General features: G+C 40.7%; 1 protein-coding gene across 2 annotated transcripts in view; it reads right to left on the reverse strand.

Moving 5' to 3' along the window:
- Positions 1-4251: 4251 nt before the first annotated feature.
- The window catches only part of PTCHD4 (patched domain containing 4), a 91494-nt gene continuing 75062 nt past the window's right edge, over positions 4252-20683 (reverse strand). For both annotated transcript variants that reach the window (XM_075089830.1, XM_075089829.1), the window contains exon 3: positions 4252-5885. In XM_075089830.1, the coding sequence (XP_074945931.1) occupies positions 4252-5885 (1634 nt within the window). The remainder of the gene's footprint in view (positions 5886-20683) is intronic.

Below are 20683 nucleotides of genomic sequence, written 5' to 3' on the forward strand. Positions count from 1 at the left end.
TTTCCTTTCCACTGGAGAAAATTTCAAAACTAGAGTTGTTCAAGTGAACTTGAATAGATATTAGCATAGGCAGGTTACATCCTAAACAGGAATTGTTTGAAGTAAAACGTTGAGAACGATAACCCTGAAGACAATCTCTTTAAATTATGCAAGGTGTCATGCATCCATACTTATCTTAGCCATAAAAAGTATGTTGCTTTGTTAGGCAACAAATGTATGGAACATCAAGTACTAGACTACAGAGGTGAAGGCTTAATTGTAATAAAAAGACAGAGGAATAGATTAATTAAGGTTAAAATAGCTCACATGGGGAAGTGTAAAAGAAAAAATTAGAGATAGAAAATATATCTTCACTGCAGCCTCCTGAATGCACCATGCAACAATGGCTATAGACAGTTATATTGTTCAACAAGCATATCGACAGTGTAAGAGGTTCATTTGTCATTATTTCATTTCCTACCAGACAGAAAGCATGCAAAGCGAGATATATCATGGCAATAAATCTTTTTACTTCAACAGGCTTATCTCAACAATTAATTCAAACCAATATGCTCTGAGGGAATAAAACCAAACCAAATAGGAAATGTAGGGTTCTTGGCAGCTTATGGAGACCATATATGAAACCAGACAGTAAAGGATTATGCACAATATCCCTGGGGACTTAAGGTAACTGGGAGAAAAGTGCATAATGAAGATCCAATACACAGCATGTATTAGAGTGTCAAATTGCTTTTCATGGGCTGTGTGCTTTCTTCAAAGGTACTTATGTAGCTCCAGGTGAGCTGAACAGATGCTGCAGAAAAGGGTAGAACTTATTGAAAAGGATTGAAAGCAAAATAAAAAAAAAGGCAAAGGAATTAAAAAATATGGACTCCCCATCTACGAATGATTCCCGTGTGAACTGAGTTATAGAAGAAAATAATCTTTTTTTTTAGCTTGAGATGAAAGCTTCCCTTGTTCCACAGGGACTGACTTATCTGCAGGAGCAACAGCCTTTCTTGGTGGATCTGGAAAATGGTTGTTAAATAAAATAATATAATTACATCCATGGAAGATCTGGTTTGTTTTCTGCTCCACCCCTGCATTGACGTAGAACTAAAAAAATTCTAGTCCCAGAGTGTAATCTATATATCTCGTGTCTGGTATATACAAGTGCTACTGCGCATGCACAATATTGAGAGAGAAGCTGGTTTGTCATCTCATCAAACTCTAGCTCGTTTGTGTGAGCCCATCTTCAATATTGACATCTGATTTCTTAGCTCACCATTCTCTGCTAGAGGTATTCCAGTGGCAATTTTTAAATTATCTATTCTGTGTAAAAGCCTAATAAGCCAAACATAAAATTTGAGCTGTATTACTCCTGGGATTCATCCCTAAAATAGATGCTCGGGAAGCAAGTTTTAAAGTTTTTTTTCTTTTCTCTTTCACTCGATATTTGGTCATTTCAAGTGGGGTTAATCTCACCAAATCTGGATGAGTCTGCGCTGCCGATTGTGTCTGAACTAAACATGCTGAGTTTCCTTCATCACCAATGGACAGAAATACAAATTTTTAAAGGTTTGATACATTTACTCCTAATGCACAACTTTAAAATGGGCCAGAAGTGTCTGTCCCTCTTCTATGGCCATAAAGGGAGCTCAGATAAAATCATTACATTGTCAATGTCCAAAGCTGGATGAGATGAATCCTGACTTTGATGGCTTTGGAAAACACTACTTTCTTCATTGCAATGCATGACAGAGATCCCTGGGATACATCTAGGCAGTACAAGGGAAGACCAGCAGCTTCCCCTGTGACACCTCTAGAAGCGATACACAAGGGTCACAGTTGTGCTACAATAATCCAGGTTTTGTATGGACAGAGGAGGAAATGTAAGAAGGTATGGAAAGCTTGACATTCATAACTGACTGTTCTAAAAAAGATGGATATTGCACGATGTCTTCAAGATGCAAATCAAGGTCAATAAATACTTCCCAACTAGAGATGCATCCGAGTCATAACCCAACATTAAAATATCCCCCCTGCATCTAAATCTTACTAAACCATTTAGATCTCAGTTTTGCAGCTGGCCCTTGAATATCCTGGATCAAACCAGTAACCCTGATCTAGCTACACCTGAAGTTTAGATCTGGATTCAAACTTTGGAAGCTTTAACTATCTAGAAAGTTTACCTTTCTCTAAAGCCTGTTGTACGCAAAAGGTCCCTTGAACAATCAAGAGCTTTGACCACTCCTAAAACACAGAGGTCATTTTTGGCAAATGGTAATGGCAAAGTACAGAAAGTATAGAGAATAGGCGAAACTGCATTGCTTGGAAACAGAAGCAGTTAATGAACATTAGAACTGGCGTTCAAATGGCTTTTTGTGCTGCAGATGAATTTTCTCTGGCTCTCCCTGACTATGAAACAGGAGAGGTGTGAGAGATGTCACAGAACAAAGAATCAACTTCTTGCAGAGAGCTTTTTAGTGAAACATACGTACACACCCTCATCAGCAAATTCTGCAGGTTTGAGACTGAGTTAACCAGCCACAAATAGACATGTATACACATTTTGGAAGGCAAACAGCTTCCAGACACGTTTTAAAAGTACCCACAAGTAAAACAAACATAAACACTCCATATAGTGATACCTTTACATAGTGTCCTCATGGATACTATATATTCAGGAAGACATTGCGCATTTAGGTGATCCTATACCATACTCCAGAGAGTAGAAAGCAAGCCCTTTTAAAATACTCAAGGGGGAGATGGACATGGCAAGCTCCAGCACAGAACTGGGCCAAGAGCAAACTGAAATGGCTAGACCTATTTTCACCCCTTCTCTTGGGCTACTAAGCTGTATAGTTTACAAAGCAGAGAAATTCATTCATAGTTGTTTACAGTACAATTTCCAGTGTCACATAGTAACTGCAGATTTACTGCACTCTCCCGTGAAATTTCAACTGCCATTACAAAGCTTTATGTTGCAGACAATCAACACTCAAATATTTAGGAGTAATAATAACAAAGACATTTCGCCCTCCCCTCCCCTTTCCACAGGGGACCGATCTGGCTTTTTACAACTAGGGGTTGATTCAGCCCCATGCAAACCTTAACAAGGTTTTTTTTCGTGTGTGGCAAGTATTTGACTGATATTTTGCTTAAAGAAGGGGAAAATCCCACTTCCTGCAGCATATTGCAGGGACCAGCAAACGTATCCCTTCATCCGTTGGACCAAATATATAATGATAGTACTGTGCGGGTGCCCCAGAGCTGACTCAGCTGTTGCATGATCACATAATGCCTGTGATATGCAATCCATCATTACGTTTAAAGTGCCTTCTTGATTAATATTCAGTATTTAATGTCAACACTGAGAAATTAAAAGTCAAAAGTGTTGCACTGCAGGAACTGCAAATACCACTGCAGTGGTAATGGCCTGGGTTAGTTTAGTGAGATCTGTTATTCAAGGGGAATTTCACAATTCAGAAATACCAAAATGTGTGTATGGTATTAATTACCAGCTCTGACCTCTTGGGAAAAAGGTCATGTGTCACATTTAAAGAAACTAAATGTTAAATTTACAAATGGGTATGATTATTTCTTCTTCTATATAAATAGTACCTCTATTCCTCAGCAGTATAGCTTTGCCACCCATATTCGCAATAACACTCTTATTGTGGTGTTACAGGTATACATGGTATACTAGGATTGGGAAGTACTTTGGCTTAGATTGTTTTAAACGTCTACTTCCCAAGTGCATAGGTTTCATCTTAATCAACTTACTCAAGAAAATAAGAAAAAAATACCATGGGATTTTTTTTATCTCTCTTGGTCTTCTTCCCTTTTCTCATCTGAAATGCTGTTTTTTCTTTTCCATGGACAATTTTTTCAAACAAACAAATCTGCCTTTTTCCCTACTGTTTACTTAATGGTAACTCTTTTTTTCACCTTTGCTTCAGTCCTACATATGACAGGTCAAGCAAATTCCCATTAGAGCTACAGCTGAGATTCAGGAACACTTAATGGCCAACAGACTCTTCCCTGGTGGAGGATGAGGATTCAAAGGAAACGTTTGAGATTATTTTTACTTTCATTATTTTTGTTATAAAAAGTTTGCACCTTGATGTGTCATGAATACCCCTTCTTGATCTTCCTTTGCCTTGTCAGACCTGGCCAGCACAAGCAGCTGAGATCTTTGCTCTATTTTCCCTGCATCTCTGTGCAACGCTTTTTTAAAAAGAGAATATACTATTACTTTTTCTAAGCCTTTCAGACTGCTGTAACATGATCAGGATTCTCCTGAATCTCTATGCATTCGATCTCTTCTCGTTCCTTCCTTTTGGCCCGTTTCTTTTTCTTGTGGTGCTTTTTGGAAGGTGGGAAAAAGGTTAGAAAGACGGGCAAAATAACAAAACAGTGCAGAAGTGTGCAACTGCCGGCAAGCAGCAAGCATTTGAACAGTGTGAAGGTCAAGTTTGAAGGCACAAAGAGAAGGGGGACCAACCCAATAAGAAAAGAAGAAACGTTCTGCAAAATGGCTGTCCCATGCTCTTGGAGGGAGTTCTTTATACACTGAGTTCGGGTGTGCTCAGTAGCTAGTACAAATGTATAAAGCAGGGGTGCACAGTGATCTATGGCAAAATTCAAAGTGTAGATAAGGCACAGTATAGAAATGCAATCCATGTCTACATTCCATAAGGTCATCAAGCCAAGGACACCCAGCTCTATCGAGGTGACACTGAGAATTAACCAGAAATTTCCCAGAGGATGGATAACCAGGAAAAAGGTCAATATTAACACCAGCAGGATGCCAAAGCCAGAAATCAGGACAGGCATAGTTACTGATAAACCATAGTGGTCCATGAAAACGAAGGTAGGATTGAACACAATGAACTTGATGCTCTGTATAAGAGAGAGTGGCCTCAGCTTCTCCAACAATTCTACCGCCTCCCTCTGTGTGTTTTCACTAGTCCTGGCCACCAGGTACAAACGAGAAGCAATTATGTTGTTCTCATCTCCAGCTTTGGAGAAAATGATGTCATTTTTGAAGTGCTGGAATTCTGGTTTTTTTAAAAAGGAGCTCTGGAGGATGCTGATAAAGTCACTTTTGTTGGTTGCACTAATGTTACCTACTCGAAGGTATTGGTAATACTGTTCAATCCAGGACACTGTATTGAACCCCTGGCTTAGTGTTTTCAGGTCTTCTTGCACAGTGCCATTCCAGTAGTCCAAAGGTTCGTAAATGTAGAAACCTATCACTGGGCTGTAGTTGCTGAAATACTTTTGCTGTATGAGGGCATAGGAGACGCTTGGAGATTCACTGGCAAGAAGGTTAATAATGTTGGCTCCATCATTAATCTGTAAGCACCCCATAAAGGAGAAAGAGGCATAGATGAGATACAGTATCACCACAAATGGCTTGACATAGATATTGGTAATCCACTCATTGTAATGCTCTCGGAGGAAATGCTGGATAAAGTGATGCTGGTATGGGTTGGTCTCATGATGAGAAGTATGCTGATGGCCATCGTTCATCATGGTCTGGAACCACACAGGTTTCCGGTCCAGGTATTCTGCTGAAGGAATTTTACAGCAGAAGATGCTGTGATAACGGTTCTGCTCCAACTGGCCTGCAAAGACCAGGCAGGAACCAAAAAAGGAGAAGATATAGAAGTAGTTCAACAGGATGGAGACACACATGTTCTGGCAAAAGACTTTTACAGCTTCAATGTTGGTGAAAGGGCTTGCACCCATGCCAAAGGCTATGAAATACAAGGAGCTTGTCATTGTATAGGAGACCATGACATCTGAGTAGGCATCTGCTACTCTGTCCTTAAATGGCAGATTCTCTCTGGTTCGACGCCATCCTGAAAGAAGTTCAAACACTCCTTTGGTTCCATGACCTGAAATGAGAAAACAAAGTATATACACGTCCACATATAAAGGGGATCCTATCATCCTCCAGGCTTTTCATCCTCCAGCAGGCAAAAAATTTGTCAGCTAAGCTTCATTATGATTTTGTTACCAGTTAAACAAATGGAAAATTGTGAAGTATCTGTCTAAAGCTAGATATCAGAATTCATATGCAGGTGCTTAAATTAACAGCCTGATATTATGAGACTCTTCATGCTCAGAAATGAAATGATAAAATACCCTTTAAAAGACATTCATTGATTTTAATGGATATTGAATTAGATCCTAAATGGACTACCTATATAAGACAAAGGAGACCATTAAGTTTAATTCAAGTCTGGGTTTCATTCTTGAAATTCCTTCTGGCTTCCTACTACATCTTTCAGTGTTTAAGGGATTCAGTTTGAAACACTTACAAATGCAAATAACATTTTTTTCCAGAAAATAGAAATTAAGGCATTAGTTGAGAAATGAGGAGGTGTGACCAAGAAAGGGACACCTTGGTTCTTCATGCTGGACAGAGAAAAAATATACTGCCATAAAGTACAAATGACTAGAATAATTTGTATGATGGTTCTCTACCTACTGAGTGAAACTGGAACTTTTCAGTGATACTTTTGTCCTTCCCTGGAGACATTCCTAACCTGCCTGGACGCGGTCCTGTGCCCCCTGCTCTGGGTGTGCCTGCTCAAGCTGAGGGGTTGGACAAGACGATCTCCAGAGGTCCCTTCCAACCCCTACAGAATCACAGAATCACAGAATGGTGGGAGTTGGAAGGTACCTCTGGAGACCGCCTTGTCCAACCCCCCTGCTTGAGCCTTGCTACCATTCTGTGATTCTGTGATAGCCCACAAGTTACCACACTACATGAAAGTTGACGTGCCGGTGGTAATGATGGAGAGTACAGTACTGGCTAAATCACGGGTCCACATCAGTTGTCTAGAAAATTCCTGGGTTTTTTTTCATTCTTATGTCTCCATCTGTCTCTCTTTTACTCTCTTAGCTATCTAGAGCTGCTCCTGGGGAGAAGAAATTCCCTTAGCTCACATGAAAGGACACTCAGAAAAGAGCCAGGCATGACCAGTGCTCCATCATGGGTTCTTACTTTGTATTGTCTCCCGAGAAGGCTCTTACGTGTATGAATTTTTAATAAATTAAAGCTTAATACAGGCTTACTTTCATTTTACTCATCACAGTCACAGTCCAGGAAGTCTACAGCTATTAAACTTTGAGACAGAATGGTAAAGTTGAAGCTAATCTTACTGGAAAAGTTTTAGCTAGTGAAAATTATTCACTATGTATACCTATTCATATAATTTTTGTGTTGAATAGATATATACACACACATTCTTTTATTTCACATTAGAGAATTTCACATTGGGGGAAAATATAAAAACTAATATTAAAAAACAGAGCCAAAAGGGTTTGGCTTTGAAATACTTTTTTTTGGTCAAAAATTTTAAAAACATATTTGAGTTTATATGAGAAAGTGGAAATTCTCTGCACTTTGGATCAAGCCCTGACAAAATTCTGGACAATGTAAGGAAACACACTACTGAGCAGAGAAAGAAGTAGAAGCAGAATGCAGATGCTCCTGCCTCTGTTTGCGTGCCTTCACTCTCTGCAGTAGAAGAATTATATGCAACAAAGCATGCACAAAGGTAATCTTCTTGTAACAAAACCAGAAATATGACAACAGGAGATTTGCAAATAATGAAGTGTGTAATAGTGAACAAAAAGTCAGTTGAATTTGTCTTTTGATTTAAATTGTTTGGATTCATACAGCTGCTTACGTTGCCCAAAACAGACTCCTGACAGCCATTCTACACAGGGAAAATTACAGCATAAACCGTCAAGTTCTGTGAATGTTACCTGTTTTATTGCAAATCAGTGTCCCCAGTGAAAGATAAACATACAGTATTACAGAAGTCTTGTGGTTAGCATAAAGCCTGTGTGGAAATGCTGCTCTCTTACAAATCAGCATCTTGCTTCAGGAGGGACCTTGAATTCCCTGGTAGGTTTAGGGTGAGTCTGTTCGAATTCTCAAGGCACAGCTGTCTTGCACACTGTCACTTTTGGACCGTCAAGCAGAAAGAATTGGCTCCCTAGGCTGAGTAAAGCTGCAGAATCCAGTGACTTGGATGCAATTTTATATTATGCATAAAGCAAACGTGTAAGTACCCTGCAGGGTGTGGACCAGGCTTGCCTGTCACCACTTCCAGTGCCTGTATCCTGGCATGGCTTAATTTAATGGTATAGGAGCTGTGTTTCATTGTCTTTTGGGGACAGCAGAGCACAATGATCTCAGATGTCTGTGCTCACCCCCTTTCCGTCTTCTGATTGATTTTGGATGTTTCTTCTCCAGACATTGCTGACAAAGGTCCCTTTACTGTATGACTTTGACATTTAAATCTCGTTCATATCCCATGTGTCCATAACACCTATCTTTCTGTGCCAGCTCTTGACCTCAATCTTGCCCCTTTTCTTCCAGCTTTAGGCACCCCTCTTCTTCGTCTCTCTTTTTGTTTTCTTCTTTTAAGAGGAAGGCTGAGGGGATGAGTAGTGGAACAGGATTTCTGCTTCTATTGCTGGTGTTATTCCTCCCATCTCCCCATCCCAAGACTCTTCCACTGAGGACAGAGTGATCTTACCGAGCAGTGATGTTGTTTTCTACTTAATTTTCTTCTCTTCCACCCACTCTTCCAGGTACCTTGCTGTGATCTTAGAGTAAAGGAATCCTTGGTCTACAAATCTCACCTTGGAAACACTAATTTAGGGTCTATCTGAGACTTTGAGATCATCTTTTCTCTCTTCTCCCTTTAACAACACCATGGTAGCCACATTGGGTCAAACCCAGGGTTGTTCTACTTCGGTCTAGTTGACCTGACAAAGTGCAGAGATAGATTTTCAGGAATGAGCATTGCCTTTAATAGAACCTGTTCTCTATACATGAGTCCTTTGTTCCTGGGATCTCCCACCTGAACAGTCCCAGCATTCCTCACCCTTCTGACACCTCTCCTTGACCACTTGTCTACAGCTAGGCATGTGCTCCCTAGCTGGTTGCCCAAGACAAATATGCTAATTTGCCACCTAGATGTTACCAATAAAATATAAAATAGCTGAGTTCTGTCCTCTACCTCCTCTAGGAGGTACTAATCTGGGATTTTTTGTCTTTCTAGGCAACAATTTTAACAAAGCTTCTAGGACGGTAGTAGTGTCTGAGATCTCTATCCCTCTTCTAGATGTGACTGAAATGGGCCCATTATTTGCAGGCTATTGTTACACATGCAAATGTATGGAGAGAATAACTGTGGGAGACTCTTGTTAGGAATTACAGCTAGAAGTGATTGGCAAAATCAAATAGAGAAAAAAGATTTTGAAATGTTAAAACAGATAGTTTGGATGATTGTAATGGTTTTAAATTGGAAATTTAGCAAAAGCAGTCCTTTTGCAGAAAGAGTTTAAGTTATGATGGATTGGCACTTTCCAAAGAAGCCTTAAATGAAGCAATGCTCTACCAGCTCTATCTGCAATTTATTGTAGTAATGACTTTTCTCTGCATATTCCAAAATCTCACTTATCTGCTGACCTGAAAGGATATGTTCACAGCTCCATATTTATCATGGTTTTACTGTTATTAATTTATAAATTTTAGTGTATCACATTTTCAGTGATGAGTACCTGGGTGCATTTAATCCTAGGGTAGGTATGAAATGACTGATAGAAAGGGGTTTTACTGTGAAACATATACATATGCAAGGACTACCCAAAAGTATACCCTGATGTGTATGTACTAACTTGTGTTAATACTGAAAGTTAAAATACTGTAATTAAACTCTAGACTTTTTTTTTCTAATAGAACAAGTAGTATCATAAGGAAATAAAATATTGATATTCATAATGTCTTTGAGGATGAAAATGGGCACTAATTTTGTTATGATTATTATTACACAAATGTAAAATTTCCACTTATCTCCCTTTTGCAGATAACTATAGCTCCGTCACACAAATAAAGGAATTGGGGAATACAGTGGAGTAATTCCCTTGCTGCCACAAGAAGCAATCTTTCCCTGACTCATTTTCCTACAACAATATTCATATCAAGTTTTCCAGCCAGCATCTGTTGTTTTCCCCAGACAAGCAGATCTATTCCCCTTTCCCACCAAGAATACAAATCCATTTTTTTCTGAACTGGACAGAAACCAACATTTTCCTGACATGTCTGATGATTCAGACACCACAGTCACTCTGTAAAATTCTGTTGTTCCTTCAGCTTCATCACTAATATCACTGACAACATTGACAGTGGGGTTAAGTTCACTGAGCAGTTCTAGGAAGGTTCACAGGGTCTTTGGCTCCAGGTCAAAACTGCCAAGTTTCTCTAGTACTAACATGACATGAACGAAGTACAGCAATTTTTTATTTGCCAGACAAGCAGTAGCCTATGACTACTTAAGAAGAAAGGAGACGAGAAATTTTTATGTCATTACTTATGAGGTTAGGAGAGCAAATAAGGGTGGCTGCAGAGAAAATGGAAATATATAAAGCTTTTTGTGCCTTAATTTTCAAAACAAACAGTTAATTATGAGCAGATATTTAAAATAAGTTTCAAGAGGATAGGAATAAGACCATGAAGAGTGAAATAACAGATTTAAGACCACTTGATTCAGGTAAATTTATTCAAGCTGGAAGAACCTGGAGAAATTAATCAATTAAAAACTGAGCCAAAGCTATTTCTGAACTATTAGCCGTCACCTTAGAGAATGAATGTATATGGGATAGTCCAAGAAGAATGGAGAGGACAAAATAGTACGTATCTTCAAAAAGGAGAAAGAAGAAGACCTGTAGAACTTAATGTCCATCAGCTTAGTCCCTATATCAAAAGATGATAGAATAAACAATTGCAAACCATTTTACTATCACTGAGAGGATAGGAAAGTGATCAGAAAAAACCAATATAGGTTTATAAAAAAAATAATCTCAAGTCAATCTAATTTCTTGCTTTGAAAAGTAACTAGCTTAATAAAGGTATAGGACAAGTTTTACAAAAGATAAACCTGAGGGCAGCACGCCAATGTTTGAGGGATGGTGTACTAGTGAGGTCCTTCAGTCTGCTGTCTCAGTGGAGGTAGGGGATGGAGATCCATGCAGTAGAAAAGATGCAGGGGTTATGGATGTTTTAGAAACCATGGAAGAGCCTGAAAATGGTCATGTAAGAACTGGGGTTTCTCTCCCCAGAAAGATGGCCAACTGAAGTACATCTACACCAATACACGAAGCATGGGCAACAAACAGGAGGGGCTGGAAGCTATTGGGCAGCAGGAAAACTGCGATATAGTTGCGATCATGGAAACATTGTGGGATGACTTACTGGAGTGCTGCAATGAATGACTATAAACTCTTCAGAAGGGATAGGCAGGAAAGGAGAGGAGGTGGGGTAGCCCTGTATGTTAGGGAGTGTTTTAACTGTCTACAGCTTAATGATGGTGATGATAGGGTTGATGGTTTATGGGTAAGAGTCAGGGGAAGGCCAACAAGGCAGATATCATGGTGGGAGTCTGTTATAAACCACCCAACCAGGATGAAAACGTAGATAAAATATTCTATAAGCAGCTGGGAGAAGTCTCAGAATCACTAGCCCTTGTTCTCATTGAGGACTTCAACTTACCAGATGTCTGCTGGAAATACAATACAGCAGAGAGGAAACAGTCTAGGAGATTCCTGGAGTGTGTAGAAGGTAACTTCCTGACACAGCTGGTAAGTGAGCCAACTAGGGAAGGCACCCTGCTGGACCCGTTGTTTGCGAACAGAGAAGGGCTTGTGTGTGATGCGATGGTTGGAGGCTGGCTTGAGCATAGCAATCACAAAATGATAGTTTTAAATTCTTGGAGAAGTAAGGAGGGGGGGTCAGCAAAACGGCTACCTTGGACTCCCGGAGGACAGACTTTGGCCTGTTTAGGACACTGGTTGACAGATTCCCTTGGGCAGCAGTCCTGAACGGCAAACGACTCCAGGCAGTTGGGAATTCTTCAAGAAGGGAATCTACAAGGTGCAGGAACAGGCTGTTGCCGTGTGTGAAAGACAAGCCAGTGGGGTAGAAGACCAGCCTGGCTGAACAGAGACCTTTGGCGGGAACTCAGGGGAAAATGGGAAGCTTTTGACCTTTGGAAGAAGGGGCAGGCAACTCAGGAGGACTACAAGGTTCTTGTGAGGTTATACAGGAAGAAAATTAGAAGGGCCAAAGCCCAGGTGGAAATTAAACTGGCCAGTGCCATAAAAGACAATTTAAAAAGTTTCTACAAACATATTAGCAACAAAAGGAGGGCTAAGGAGACTCTCCATCCTTATTGGATGTGGGGGGAAACATAGTGACAAAGGATGAGGAAAAGGCTGAGGTACTTAACACCTTCTTTGCCTCAGTCTTTAACAGTCAGACCAGTTATCTCCAGGGTATTCAGCCACCTGAGCTAGAAGACAGGGATGGAGAGCAGTATGAAGCCCCCATAACCCAAGGGGAAATGGTTAGCGACCTGCTACACCACTGAGACACACAAAAGTCTATGGAGCCAGACAGGGTCCACCCAAGGGTACTGAGTGAGCTGGCAGAAGCCCCCTTCAATCATTTATCAGCAGTCCTGGCTAACTGTGGAGGTCCTAGTTGACTGGAGGTTAGCAAATGTGACAGCAATCTATGAGAAGGGCCAGAAGGAGGATCCGGGAAACTACAGGCCTGTCATTCTGATCTCAGTGCCAGGGAAAGTTATGGAGCAGATCATATTGAGTGCCATCACGCAGCACATACAGGACAACCAGGTGATCAGGCCCAGTCAACATGGGTTTATGAAAGGCAGGTCCTGCTTGACTAACCTGATTGCCTTCTATGACAAGGTAACCCACTTGGTGGACGAGGGAAAGGCTGTGGCTTTTGTTTACCTGGAGTTTAGTAAAGCCTTTGACACCACTTCCACGAGAATCCTCCTGGAGAAACTGCCTGCTTATGGTGTGGATGGGCATGATCTTTCCTGGGTAAAAATCTTGACTGAATGGCTGGGCTAAAAGACTTGTGGTGAATGGAGTTAAATCTAATTGGTGACTGGTCACAAGTGATGGGAACATCACAGGACTCAGTATCGGGGCCAGTTCTGTTTATCATATTTAGATCTTTATCAGTGATCTAGATTACGAGATTGAGTGCAACCTCAGTAAGTCTGTGGATGACACCAAGTTGGGTGGGTGTATTGATCTGCTTGAGGGTAGGAAGGCCCTACAGAGGGACCTGGAAAGGCTGGATTGATGGGCCAAGGCCAATTGTATGAGGTTTAACAAGGCCAAGTGCTGGATCTTGCACTTTGGTCACAACAACCCCAGGCAACGCCCCAGGCCTGGGGCAGAGGGGCTGGGAAGTGCCCGGGGGAGAAGGCCCTGGGGTGCTGGCTGTCAGCCGGCTGGGCATGAGCCAGCAGTGCCCGGGTGGCCAAGGAGGCCACCAGCACCCGGGCTTGTGTCAGCACTGGTGTGGCCAGCAGGAGCCGGGCAGGGATGGGGCCCCTGTGCTCGGCACTGGTGAGGCCCCACCTCGAATGCTGGGCTCAGGTTTGGGCCCCTCGGGACAAAAGGGACATTGAGGTGCTGGAGCGTGTCCAGAGAAGGGCAACAAAGCTGGGGAAGGGTCTGGAGAACCAGTCTTATGAGGAGCGGCTGAGGGAGCTGGGGGTGTTTAGCCTGTAGAAGAGGAGGCTGAGGGGAGACCTTATCGCTCTCTACAACTACCTGAAAGGAGGTTGTAGCAAGGTGGGTGTTGGTCTCTTCTCTCAAGTCATTAGTGATAGGAGAAGAGGAAATGGCCTCAAGTTGCATCAGGGGAGGTTTAGATTGGATATTAGGAAAAAAATTCTTCACTGAAAGGGTTGTCAAACATTGGAACAGGCTGCCCAGGGAAGTGGTGGAGTCACCATCCCTGGAGGTGTTCAAAAGATGTGTAGATGTGGCACTTAAGGACATTGTTTAGTGGTGGACTGGGCAGTGTTAGGTTTATGGTTGGACTTAATAATCTTAGAGGTCTTTTCCAACCCAAACATTTTTATGTTTCTGTGATTCTAACGGAAAGAAGGAGAAGGAGACAGGCTATCTCAGTAAGGCTTTTAATACCTTTCTACTGGGCTCAGTAAGTTTTAAAATACTATTGTACTTAGTATTCTGAAGAATTAAGGCAGTAATGTCTAGAGGAAAACATGGGAAATAAGTTTCAACTGATTGCAAGTGTGCACATATAGAGTTGTTTCCAATGATCTATCAATTTTCACAAGGACATTGTAAGTGAGCTTGCATTAAAGGTCCATCTTGGGCCTAGTTCTTTTTGATATTTTCTGTTAATGATCTGGGCACTTACAGAATTTGTGTGTGAGGCTTAGCTGGGAGATAGTTCAAATCCTCTGCAGAGCAAGACTTTAAACTTAGAGAAGTGGTCAGAAATCAATAAGATTAAATTTAATGAAGATAAATGCAAGAGGCCTTGAGGAAATCAAATGAAAGAAATGCATAATAAAGAATAACAGGTGAGGAAGAAGTCAGACAGAAGATTGTTTAGAGGATGTGGGGAACTTCAAAAATTCTCTTAAAACATATAAAAAGCTGAATTAACAGTAATAACAAAAATTGGAGGCAATAATTTTGCTTGCTCTAGTATGATGGAGGCATAAACTGGAACACTGTTTTGAAATGGGGCATGATATTTTCACAGAATCATAGAATCATGGTTTGGGTTGGAAGGGACCTTTAAAGATCACCTAGGTCCAGTACCCCTGCTGTGGGCAGTGACATTAAAAAAAAAGAAAAAGGCAAAATTGGTATGAACACTTTGAGCAATGAAACAGCAAACAATAACTTGTTTGTGAAATATGAAAAGCACAAAGAAAAGCTGAATGATTTGGCCTTTTTCCCACTATAGACCACAGTGCCAGTGAGGGCTCAGTAGGATTCTACATGAAAAAAGTTATTATGAAGAGGACCGCAATCAATTCTTTCTCATTTCTATTGGGATGAAGACAAGGAATCATTGTCTTCATTTGCAGAAAAAACATTTAGTTTAGATACCAGAAAAAGGAAAGCTTTCTTCCTCTAAGGTTCGTTGAACACTGGAACACACTAAGGAGGCCATAAAGTCTTCTTCATTGCAAGATTTTAAAAAAATGTTTAGATTAGTAAATGTTAATGGAGGTGCTAGGTACATCCTGTCTTAGTGCTGTGAGGTGGATTCTATGCAGATTCCTGAAATCTCTTACATCTCTGCTTCTGTACCATTATAACTAACTTAGACTTAAGACGCTTTAGGATTACTTAAGCATGAAAACCAGTCTACTTTCTGTGTTGTCTTAATCAAAGCATGTCTGTTCAGTGTTTATCTGTTCCTTCTGCTACAACCCATCAACTTCTTGGGATAGGAGTTTGATCTGCATTTATCACTCAGCATAATGCCAGTCTGAAGTCACTAGGCATTGCTGGAAGGAGGGGTTGGGTACTGCCAGCTTTCATACTATTTCTAGGATCACCACCATGACTCTGAACTGATGGAAGTCAATGTGGTGATATCCTTGTTGTCTATGTTACATTTCAAATAAAATCTGCAATGGATACTGTAATGGGATTTTTAATCACAGGCAAAAAAATCCACAAGGCTTTTAATCATAGGAAAAAACAAACCCAAACCCTTAGAACTTAGTGCCATAGCACAGCTTTACTCAACATTTCTGCACTAAGAAACCTAAGTATTTTATTCAGTTTTCATTAATAGCCACACCTAAAATCTTGACATGTATATACAGGATGCAAGGATAGCTTTCGTATATTTTTACGTTAAAATTCTTTGTTGTGAGTCTACAGGAAATGATCTTTCCATTATTTTAGCTAGAAAAAGAACTTATAACTCCTTGAGGGGGGAATCACATTTTTTTTTCCCCCTGAGAATAGACAAACAGGGTACACGGAGATCTTTTTTCTTCCTTAGCACTAGAGAGGCCAATTCATCTCCTGGAAAAACTGGGCTTGTTTTATCTAATCAATGCCCCATGATAGCAGGGACTGTGGCCACTAGTAGCATATTGACACGACTTATTCTCTAATTAAATTTTTTAAGACAATACAGTTTATTTGGGTGCAATTTAACAGCCTGTGGTATTTAGAAAGTGAAGCTGTGATCTAAATTCTCTTCTGGTCTTGAAATTTATGAATCTATGAACTTATTCAGGACTACTGATTTGAAAATACACCCCATTTTAGAAAGTTGAGGCTCACGCAATCACTTTTTTACAGAGGCGAAACTTTCCATGTCAACACAGTGCAATGTAGGATGCATTTGTTCTTCTGCTTAATCACTAATATTAGAATCCCCACTCACATTTAGAAAACAGAAGCACAGAGATTAAGCAAATTGATCATGGTCACCAAGGACTGTCTACATTTCAGAAGGGAAGAAGCAATAGAAAGGATGATTAAACTACTTTATGAAGAATCAGTAAATCCTTGTGGTCCCTGGTGCAGAAGGCAAAGAGGATTTGAAGCTTGGTGATACCTCAGGCAGCATTAGGATATATAAGGAAAAGTGTACATTAATCTAGATCCTCTTCTGTAAAGGTAATTCTCAGGACAATGAATCCAGGCAAGAAGTGGACCTTGACCACAAAGCTGAGTAAACAACTTCTAAGCTTGATTAGAGGTAAGGAAAAGATAAAGTATACATTTTTTAACTAATCTAAAATATAGGTTGGAAAAGAATGGTTTTCATTTTATATCTCTCTGTGTAGCTCTCAAATGATTGAAGTTGAATTCTTCACACAGCTGGGTTGCTGACCGTATTTTGTTTAGTTTTCCCTTAGCTATTATGATGTTTTAGTGGTAACTGGGGTAACTAAGGGGGTCTGCTGAGGAAGATGAGGTACTAAATCATCCTCGCAGTGGTTAGTGATTTACTCTTTCTTCAGAACCTCAGTACAAGAAGTGAAGTAGGATGTCATCCTACCAGTAAGATGCCTGGGATGGTTCAGACTTTGGGGACAGAAGGTCTAACTGTGGAAGCAATGCACCACTGACTAGCATTGTCCAAAGGGAAATTTAGTAATTTCTAGGTACATTCCCCTTGTGATTCTATGGAATACACATTTTTTTCTCTAACCATATTTATGCAGACATGCTGACAGAGGGGTTTATACCCTGCTGTGCCTTTCCATCTTGAAAAGTATGCAGGGTGCAATTGTTCTTTTAAGCAACAGATCGCTGTCATCATAAACTGGCTAATTTACAGAGCTGGGTTCTATAGCAGGAGTGTTTAACCAAGTGCAATGAAACGTCAGCCAGCTGAACTGTGCATCTTTAGTGACAAGGACCTCAGGGAAATCACCAGTGCTACAGAAGGGATTTTGGTATTGCTAGATTTCAGCACTTTCAACAAACACAACAAATGCACTTAAAGCTATCACAAATATCATAAATGAAGTCAGTAATGCCTATATTTTGATGTCCTTAAAAACATTTCTTCTAGCCTATGACGATTTTGCAGGCCTGAACACATTAGTGGCTTCCAGCTCCCAAGTTCTGGTGTATCCCCATTACGATGTGAACCCCATTCAAAAAATAACAATGCATCATGGGGTACTTATATTAAACATACAGACTATGACTGATGCCTTCGTGTGTGCTCCAAGTGATTGCATTTATTTCTGCTCTCATAAGCAGTTCTACAAACCTTCTAAATAATTATGGGAATTGCTGATGAGGCCAAAACGTAAGAGAGTCTCCTCATGGGTGGTTTGGTGGAGCCTGGCAGATAGCAACCCCATGAGTGTTTGAGGCTGGAAAGCAATAAGGAGAGAGGCAAACATTTGATTCTGTCTGGTGTTTGTTGTATAATGGCATTTCAGAAGAACTCAGTATCAGCCTAACACTGCTCCCATAAAATATTGCGAACTTCTCAGCCACATCCATAACTGTGGTAGCTGATCTCCCTGCACTGACTACAGCAGGAGATATTGGCCTCTTTAGCCTAAGGTTACAGGTTTGCCTGACGCAATGAAAATGCCTCTCCCTTTTTACCTGTTAAAAAGGGAGCTGAGACAGCTAGTTTAGCTTAGGAGCCTGACTTTTAGACTGCTGAAATTATCTTCTGTCTCCATCCTGTTTTCTTAAATCCTTCTGATGCACAGGGATGCCTATACAGAAACAGATGCCTTTAGAAGAAGAAAACAAATTAATAATGTACCAGTCATAGTGGAGTCTGTTGATTTCCAGGATCCTAAGGATCTCAGATCCTAAGGAACACCAGCCTGTAAATTACATTATTGCTGATCTGTTGGAAACACAGACGAAAGACGATGGTTCACGTGCTCTTTTGGTCTCTTTTTTATGTGCTCTCTTCAACTAATCAGCTCCACAGTCCTTAGCAGCCCCCTCGCTCTACCCTTTCCCATCCACCTCAAAATACACGTTGTTCCAGACAACATAAAGAAGCCCAGACATAAGCAAGCAACTATGGAAACTGTACTAAATTGCACAGCAATCATTTACTTACATGTCACATCCCTTCAGCACATCCTCACTCTTTCATCAGTTTCCCTTTGTCATTTTGAAGACTCTCCAAGGCAAACACTGCTATTCCTGTTTGCACAAAGCCCAGCATAACGGGACCTTGATCTTGATTTAAATTAAAAATAATTAATGCTAACATGAATTTGGCATCTCCGATTTTGAATCTTATCCAGTTTTGGATCTTTGATATTGAAAAGGCCTTTCCAGAGCTTCACCATGAGCATCCCTGGGTAGAAGCCCAGGGCTGAGTATGGGAGATGAGCCAAAGACCTGCTAGTCCAGACACAATCATGTTTCTAACAGAAGCACAGTGACATCACTTTGTATTCAAGGTTTGTTTGCTACAGTTCATTTTAAGGTCAAATTTTACATTTTTTCATGCCTAGAAGCACCTCTTCTTCTTGTTAGAAGGAACTGAAATATTAAATAGCAACCCCCCACCCCGTGCATTTAAACACAGCTGATCATGGAGAGTGTTTCAATGGATGTGATTAGTCATCAGGCTGCACACCTCATTATGTGAGATTTACGTTTGAGCTAACGTATTCTGCTTGCAAATTGTATATAAACTTGGAATCCTGCTTAGTTTTCTGCTGTGCTTAGCAATGAATTAAAATGCTTTTCGCTGTTTCTCATCTAAACCTTTTAATGAACATTGTAAGCAAGAACTGCACATACGGAAATTGCTATTCATTGATAGGAGTTTAAGTGACATATAGAAGACAAGGGTATGAATTTAGATCAAGCTATTAAGGAATTTATTATATATTCATTTTTGCTAAAATCTTAGGATGGATTTGTGACACTGATCAGAACATGCTTTGTTTATCACCTGGATTTCATAATCCAGTAACATTCAAAAGAAAAACAGATTAATAAGGTACTTGTGAGTCTCAAGAAAGGAAAATACTTTGATCAGATGTGGATTCTGGCATTCAGAAGAAATAATCTATACTTGAATAGTTATAGAAACCATGAGTTTTGTCATTTGCCTTTTTCTGGAATAGAGAGAGCAATCACGGATTCTTCAAAGGAAAGCAACAAAATGGTTAAATAGTTGGAGAAGCAAATCAAAGGTGTGAAAGAATACACGTCTGAAAAATGACTGTTGTGTTTGTAAGTCCAAGCACATGAAGAGAGTACATGAGTGTTTGAAGAGAATGGGGCAGATTTCTAGAGCTACCCATGAGGGAAGTGAACAAAATTTTCCATGGTGGGACCCGGTTATGAAACGGGGAAACTTTTACCTTTCAGTGAAAAGATGAATTCGTCTGCACAGTCTGCAGTTTCTGAAGTGCAGGATGACAGTGTGTAACAGGCAATAAGCAGGAAAATGTTCACCCTGCACATCCTTCAGTGAAATCAGTCATCTATCCACCAACATCCCCTTGCTTGAACAGCTGGAAGCTCTCCTGGACAAAGCTCTGTGGGGTTTTATCACCCCTTGAAAGGGATATGGACTGTCTGATCACAGATATTGCTCATACATCCCCAAAGCCTAATGTGGCACCGTCTTTTCACACTGGCTGAAGATCTGGTCCTGTGGTTAACTTGGTTTGTGGGGTCTGTAATACGCTAAAGAGCACAACTACTGCATCTTGACTGAAGTAGCTCATTTTTGATTGCTACCCCAGGGTCAAGTTCTAGCTCAGAAATGCAGGGCTAACTATTATCTCGATAGTTAATGCAGACCAAATACATTCCTTCTCTAATAATATCTATCTGGAGATTACTCCAGCTGGTGACACTACAATGCAGAGCATAGCACATCTGCCTTTCACTCGGCCACTGAAGTTTCCATCTAGATTACATACCTGAATGGGACTGAACCCATCTGCTGACAGGGTGATATTTTTAACAGCGCTGTTAGTGTAGGATTTGCTGACAATTGTTTACTTCAGTAAGGAGATGGGGTGGCAGAGCAGGAGGCAACATTAGCCTTTCACTTCTGTTTGCTGTGAGTGAAGGAAATAGGGAGGACTGACTCAGCAATTCAGAAAAAGAGGAACTAAATCTCTCTTTCCCTTCTCAAAAAGCCCAGGTTCTGCATTGCACAAGAATGTGGAGGGAGGCTGCTCTGCTGCCCTTGCTAAGCCCAGGACTGCGCTTGGGAAGGAGGCGTTCGGTGCACTGCAGCGCCGGGCTGCCTGCGCCCCACTGCAGCACGACAGCCCTGGCTCAGGTCATCCCGCCGGTGGGACTGCTCAGGCGG

Source organism: Phalacrocorax aristotelis, chromosome 3 (genome assembly GCF_949628215.1).
Source record: "Phalacrocorax aristotelis chromosome 3, bGulAri2.1, whole genome shotgun sequence".
Classification (NCBI taxonomy): Eukaryota; Metazoa; Chordata; class Aves; order Suliformes; family Phalacrocoracidae; genus Phalacrocorax; species Phalacrocorax aristotelis.